Source organism: Astatotilapia calliptera, chromosome 7 (genome assembly GCF_964374335.1).
Source record: "Astatotilapia calliptera chromosome 7, fAstCal68.1, whole genome shotgun sequence".
NCBI lineage: Eukaryota > Metazoa > Chordata > Actinopteri > Cichliformes > Cichlidae > Astatotilapia > Astatotilapia calliptera.
Window position 1 is genome coordinate 41,953,182 of NC_137428.1, and position 6,834 is coordinate 41,960,015.

Below are 6,834 nucleotides of genomic sequence, written 5' to 3' on the forward strand. Positions count from 1 at the left end.
CAACACAAAGCCTGAGGCAAACACAGAAACCTGTTTATTCATTGTCCTGCTGGACCTCACTCAGTTTCTCAAGTTTTCTCATTTCTTAGAGGTTCATCAGAGTCAGTGCTCAGTTCAGATAACATTTTTTACAGCAGGTGACTTTAACCACAGGCTCAGAACTGCAATTTTTTCATTATCAGACTTAGTCTGTGAAAATATAAATAAAGCCACTCACGGTAACTATGTTTGCTGAAAACCCTCTGCAGTGTGACTGACTCTAAGTAACATTTACATTTAGAGTAGTGAACCACACAGCAGCACCCAGGAAAAACTCCAGTACAGCAGTTTATTTCCACATCCTTTAGTTTTACAGGTTTCTCACTGTGATCAGGACCTTTCTGTCCAAGGAGACTTCTGCACAATCAACATGTATAGCCAGAATACACAGATACAGCGATTAAGAAATGCTGGTGCAGGTGTGACCTCTGATACATAAATATAATCTTTGAAAATGTTCCAGTGGAAAAGGAGAGCTTTATGTGAGCACTGTGTTTGACTGTAAGTGGATGTGATTGGTTAGTGTAGTAAACTCATAAAGACTGCACAATGCTGCTCTCTTCAGCTTGTGAGGGCAGACCATCCCGATTTTTACATACAAAGGTGAGCAGGGAAAGAATCACTTGTAATAAAAAAACCCAAAAACACTGAAGCTTCAACGTTTCTGTATAAAACTCATATTGATATGTGCTCAGCATTGTGATAAAATTTTATCTAGTATCCAACGAGTCATTAAATCTTCATAGAGATTTTAAAAATTCAATTTTATGACGTCAAAGAGTTCAGATATAAATATAAACTGCAAGCTTGAAATCCTCAGGTGACCTCATGAACAGCATGTTCTCAGTTTAATCAGAACGTGTTAGGCATGTCCAGGGATGGATCCCTGTGGAACACCATTAGTGATGGAAAGGGATTCTGAAATGTTTAGATATTAAGTCCTAATGAAGATGAAACCAGTTAATCTGTGTTTAACCTGTTAAACACAGATTAAATGCAATCCCCAAATAGGACTCAGGTGAGGTCAGTTTTCTGGGTGATTTTTAAGGAGTTTTCTAAACACTGGCATAGTCAGTTAATTTCAGTATCAGGCACAAAAAAAAACATGTTTGTTTTTATGTGTTAAATATTGTTTCAATCAGTAGTAAATGCTGGTCTGTAAATCAGGTCATGGGTTAATTTAAATATTCTCCTCCCTATGTTTTGTGCCTTGAACAGGGTCAGCTGATAATGTTTCCCATCTTTCGTACATAGTCTTGTTACTAGACTCTCCTTTGTAAATACCAACAGGACGGTGCAAACAGGAAATCTCTCTTCAGTCCTTCTTCTCTCTTCCTGCTCGCCGTCTGCACTGCCGCAGGATGCAGCGTATCCCCACCCACCACAAAGCAGCGACGGTCATCAAAGCGATCAGCAGGGCAGCACCGGTGTCCAAGCTGTGGTACTGGAACCAGTTCAGGTCGTATGATGCCAACCGCAGATGCCTAGCTCCACCGTGTCGCATCACAAACTCCACCCAGAAGACGGCGGTACTCAGTGGCGTTACTGGCTGGTCGCGGTGCACCGCTGACAGACGCTGCATGTTGGTCCTGTAGCTGTGCATGGTAAACAAACAGGAAGTCATATGACAGTTTCACTGTTAAACAGTAGTGCACTTTTATTGTGAAGGAATCAGGTCAAAGACAGGAAATGGGGCGACCGTGGCTCAGGGGGTTGGGAATCGCATCTGTAACCGGAAGGTCGCTATATAAATCCAATCCATTATTATTAAATAAAATGTTATTAAACAGGTCCAAATGTACAAAGATGAAACTATTAACAGGAAATATACAAACACAATTCCACACTAAAATCACCTTTACCTTGGCTGGTTTGTGACGACGTGCAGCGCCTCTGCCAGCTCCTCAGCTGTCAGATGGTTGAAGTCCAGGACGATGGCGGTGCCGAGGCGGCTCATACGGGCGAGATTATCAGGCTGATCGCCAAACAGCGGCACGCCCACCAGAGGCACGCCGTGAAACACAGCTTCATATAGACTGTTAGTGCCGCCGTGTGTCACGAATGCCTTTGTCTTTGGGTGACCTGAGGACAAAAAAAATACAGAGCTTTTATTGTGAAAGAACATCTTTTTGCAAATATTGATTATGTTAGTTGCCATTTCTGAGTCAAAACTTACCAAAGATTCTCACACTCAAATAAACACTTGGGCATCACTGAGAGTTAAAAACAGCCAAAATTCTTTCATCCTCAATGAAATGATCTGTTTGGCTTCTCTCACACCTGTTTAAATAAAGTTTAACATACAGGCATCCAAGATTTATAAAATTTAACAGAGTTTAAAGTTAACGGGAAGTCAGCTAGTTAGCTTCTATGTAAAGATACACCATGCACTGACAGAGATTTCTACCCCCCTCCCCCCCCCCCCCCAACCACCACCAAAAACATAAAATATACTGTTATCACTTCGGACATAAATGATAAGCCATCCACAGGAGGATTATCATCCACGCAGGAGGAGTCTGGACCTGGAAGGAGGCTTGGTATGTTGCCACTTAGCAAGTGAATAAGAGGCCTATTTGAGCTTTTATTTTGAAATTCCATGACATCATGAATGAGTCATACCTAGCAGGTCGTTCTGAGGGATCCAATCAGAAATCTTCGTGTTTGGAGCCAATGCAGTTGGAGCCTCGCCACGGTAACGCCAAATCACCTGAAAGGAAGAAAACACTCTTCAAGTCAAAGATGAAACAAACCATCTGAGCTTCTTCTGCCTGCAGGTATTTTTTTAGATGATTATTGCAGAAAGTAATCAATGATGCAATCAATATCTGCTGACAGCCCAGTCCCTGATTGTTTGTGTGTGAGTAGGTGGAGCTTCTGACCTTCTGTGGGATCTGACCGAAGGCGGTGGCGATGATGTTAGCGTGCTGCATCGTCAGGTTGGTTACCATGGAGCCGAAGGAAGCCACAATTATGCCGGCATCACCTGAACTCTGCACAAATGCCTCCAGGTCCTGGAAGATGTGACATCATCATTACATCAACACTCACCTGTCCCATTTCAGAATAAAAGTGTGTGCAATCAGAGCTCACACCTCTGGCAGCTGATTGGCTGGTTTGCAGTGTAGACCGCCCACGTATTTGAAGTTTGGTGGGGTCGGCCGTGGCGTCTCAATGTCCCAGAACGTCCTGATGAGCCACACGTCGGCCTTCCCCATAGTCTCACACACACTGCTGGGAGTTCCTGTCCATACAGGAAAGAAGGGATATGACTTCAAAATAAAAGTTTGTACAGGTCCATAGTTATTTGGACAAGGATGGTTTCTATAATTCTGCATCTGTGCACCAATATAACGGACTTTACATCAAACCATCGAGATGTGACTAAGTGCAGTCTTCCAGCTTTAATTCAGGGTTTAACTTCAGTCTAACATTAACAGTTCATGAATTACAGACATTTTTTTACACAGTCCCTCATTCTCAGAGGATCTAAAAATAACGTTACAAACAAATTTAATTTTACATCAAAGGACAGTTCTCACTACTTGATGAAAATCCTTTGACTGATGAAGAACCCACAGATCAAATGCTGTCTCTTCCTCCAGCTGCTGCTGGTTTCTGCTCTCTGCCTTCAGTTTTGTACTTGAATGCTGAAATGTTGCTCTGCTGGTCTGAGATCAGCTGACTGACTCAGTCATTAAAGAGTATCTTTGGGTTGTTTTGCAGTTTGCTTTGGCTCATCATTGTCTGCTCTGTGAAGCTCAGTGTGATCAGTTCTACAGCATCAATATGAATGTGAGCAGAGAGTAAGACTGTCGTTGTGCTGGTTTTCATCTTTGATTTGTTTTCATACCTAATTACTAAGAGAAAGATCACGTGTGATCTCATTAGGATAGGGGTTTGTGTTGGTGTGTGGGGCTGTAGCCTGTAGGTTTATATTGTTAAATGCTGATTATGAGACAGTGTGTTTCAAATCATTTTACAGAGTAACATGAAAGTAACATAATGAGAATGTCTTTCTCCTGGGTGTAATTAAGTAATGTACTGCATTACTTTTAGGAAAAGTGTTCTGTAAGGGGAAATACCTCCAACATGCACAAACATGTGACCCACAGCATGTAATTAATTTGCATGAATGTAATGTCTTTGATTGCAAAATTCTTATCAATTTCCATCCCTAAGGAAGACAGTCTTTAACATCACATCCTCATATCTTAATCTTTGCAATCCTTATTTTCAGCTCACATCATGGAAAGTGTAGGTGTTTATTCCTTCAAATAAATACTGCTGTAACATCTTTGCTCTGTGGACCTCTGATTATTTTGGATGTGCTCAGATGGTTATCAGAAAGACATTAAGCCACCACTGCACTGTTCATCAGTGAGCTGTCTGAAGACTTTTGACATGAGTGTAAACATATCTGTGAGCTCCCAAAAAGTTGATTCTGTTCATCTTGAAATAGCCTTTCCAGTGGGAGAAATGTTACATCATCATCATCTAAGTGACTTCTTCAGCCTCAGCTGACTGCAGGCTTCCCCAACCTTATACATTTGCACAATGACTGAAACTAGCACCATTGACGAACAATGGCTGTAAGGTCAGTTTCTTGATCATTAATATGGACATTGTCATGATCATTGATTAAATGCAGATCCACAGTCTATTCAGACCTACAGGCCAGTGGACACTCTTTCAATGATGAGGATGTACACACCCTGGACAGGGAGGACCGCTGGTTTGAGCGCAGAGTCAAAGAGGCCAGGGAAAGACCATCTCTGAATCGAGGAGGGGGCCTAAGGATACATCTTTTGCCATCTTACAATGCTGTTTTTGCATTTATTCCCTAACTCTCTTTGAATGGTACTCATGGATCAATGATCAATGGTCAGTAATGAATCATCAATGGTCTTTTTCAGTGGTTGTTGATCAATGGTCATGACGATTTGTATATTAATGATTATGAAACTGACCTCACAGCCCATTGTTCGTCACTAGTGCTAGTTTCAGTTATTATTCAAATATACTCTTTATAAGGTTGGGGAAACCTGCAGTCATCTAAGACTGAAGAAGTCACCTGAAATCGTCTTTCACCCACTGAAAACGTCCAGATGAACAGAATCAACGTTTTGGGATTTTCCTACCTGAATATTGAGCATGCATCCAGAAATTTCTGTGAGCTGTTATTTTAGTTAAACTCTGAATCAAAGCTGAATATCTGCCTTCAGTCACATAATGATAGTTTATTTAAACCCTGTGTGATGCCCTCAGAGTGGAGACATAACTCTTGACCGCTGACCTTTGATCTCCCTGTAGTATTGATCGAGCGTCAGCTTCCAGGTCAGTTCGCTTACTGCTGACGACCCCACATATATCACCATGTTGACCAGCCTCTCACTGAGTGTCATGTGGTCGTTGTATGAGAGAGGAGCTAACGGGACGTAGGATGGCGGTGCGGGGGCGTGGCCACAGTGTCGCTCAAAAACACTGCCGAAGCTGAAGCGCATTGAGATGATGAGTGGCACACTGAGCAAGTCTGCCACCAGGTCACCACACATTGCCATCGAGTCCTGCAAGATGACGTCAAAGCTGGTGTGGCGCAGAGTCGCCATCAGCTGCTTGTTCCTCAGCATTCCGTCACACTGCTGCCTCCCGAAGTCCAGGAAGTGCAGTATCCAGGAAGCCGTCTTTAGGAACTTCTGCAGTGGTGAAGACAAGTGCGCCTCATACATGGAGAAACGCATCAATTCCTGCATAAGGTCCAGATACTCCTGCCGGCTGTACGACACCTGCAGGAGGAAACACCTGATCAGGTCATTGATTCTATATCAGCTACGCCCAAAAAAAACAATGAAAAAAATGCTTTCCTCTGATTTTCAGGTCTGAAATGAGACAAACACGGAGAGGTGTCTGTGGGTAATCAGGGGGAAGGACGGGAAATTAAAGTTACTCAGAACCATTACTTCACAGTGATTGTCAGGGATCTTCTTTGGGTGACTACAAACACGCTGTATAAACACCAGTGTTACCTTGAAGACCAGGAAGTTGAACTTGGCGGTGTCACGGCTGTTGTTGTAGTTGACAGACGGCGATGCATCAGGCACTAAGATGGTGACCGAATGATTCCTCTTCACCAGCTCCTCTATGATGTTCCGCATGTTCAACCAATGGCTGAACTCTCCCGGAAATGCCAGAACATGGCCACCATGTACCGGGGAGACGGGATGAAGGAGCAGGAGGGTGAGGGAAAGAAGAAGAAGAGACGTGGAAACCTGCATCATGTGTGAAACAACAAAAAGATCCTGAGTTTGTGAGCAAATCCAGTCAGACTGAAACTGCATGTCCAGAGTCCAATCTGCTCAGAGGTCAGCTGCAGGTGAGAGCTCTGATTGGACAGCATGATTGGCCTGCTTCAAGGCAAACACAGAAACCTGTTTATCCATTGTCCTGCTGGACCTCACTCACGGCTTTTAGAGTCAGCTCAGGTAAAATGACACAGTAACACATATCACAGAATAAAACTTTAACCACAGCCTGAGCAGCTTCATATTCATCTCTCAGTCTGTGAGAATATTAAATATCAAGAGTCAGACTGTACATGAAACACACTCTTGCTTTAATCAGAGGCGGAGCCAGACATTTGAAACAGTAGTATGCATGTGGGATTCTTTTGGGGGGGGGGGGGTAGAAATGACTGAGATCAATAGGCTCTGTTTTGAGTTTTGTTCAAAAACGAAGGACTTCATATAGGGAAAAAAATATCACATATGCAGGACACCTTAAACTAGGTTTTTAATT

At 42.9% G+C, this 6,834-nt stretch overlaps 1 protein-coding gene and 1 long non-coding RNA gene across 2 annotated transcripts; one reads left to right on the forward strand and one right to left on the reverse strand.

Moving 5' to 3' along the window:
* Nucleotides 1-314: 314 nt before the first annotated feature.
* On the reverse strand, nucleotides 315-6,562 carry LOC113026301 (UDP-glucuronosyltransferase 2C1-like). Its single transcript, XM_026174921.2, has 7 exons — nucleotides 6,066-6,562; nucleotides 5,336-5,825; nucleotides 3,135-3,283; nucleotides 2,922-3,053; nucleotides 2,662-2,749; nucleotides 1,902-2,121; nucleotides 315-1,634 (listed from the first exon to the last, which is right to left on the reverse strand). Exons 1-7 carry the CDS (start codon nucleotides 6,375-6,377, stop codon nucleotides 1,355-1,357), a joined length of 1,671 nt encoding a protein of 556 aa, XP_026030706.1. The 5' UTR covers nucleotides 6,378-6,562; the 3' UTR covers nucleotides 315-1,354.
* On the forward strand, nucleotides 2,532-3,764 carry LOC145429732 (uncharacterized). Its single transcript, XR_013910020.1, has 2 exons — nucleotides 2,532-2,816; nucleotides 2,908-3,764. It is a non-coding gene; the product is annotated as an uncharacterized LOC145429732 (long non-coding RNA).
* Nucleotides 6,563-6,834: the final 272 nt, after the last annotated feature.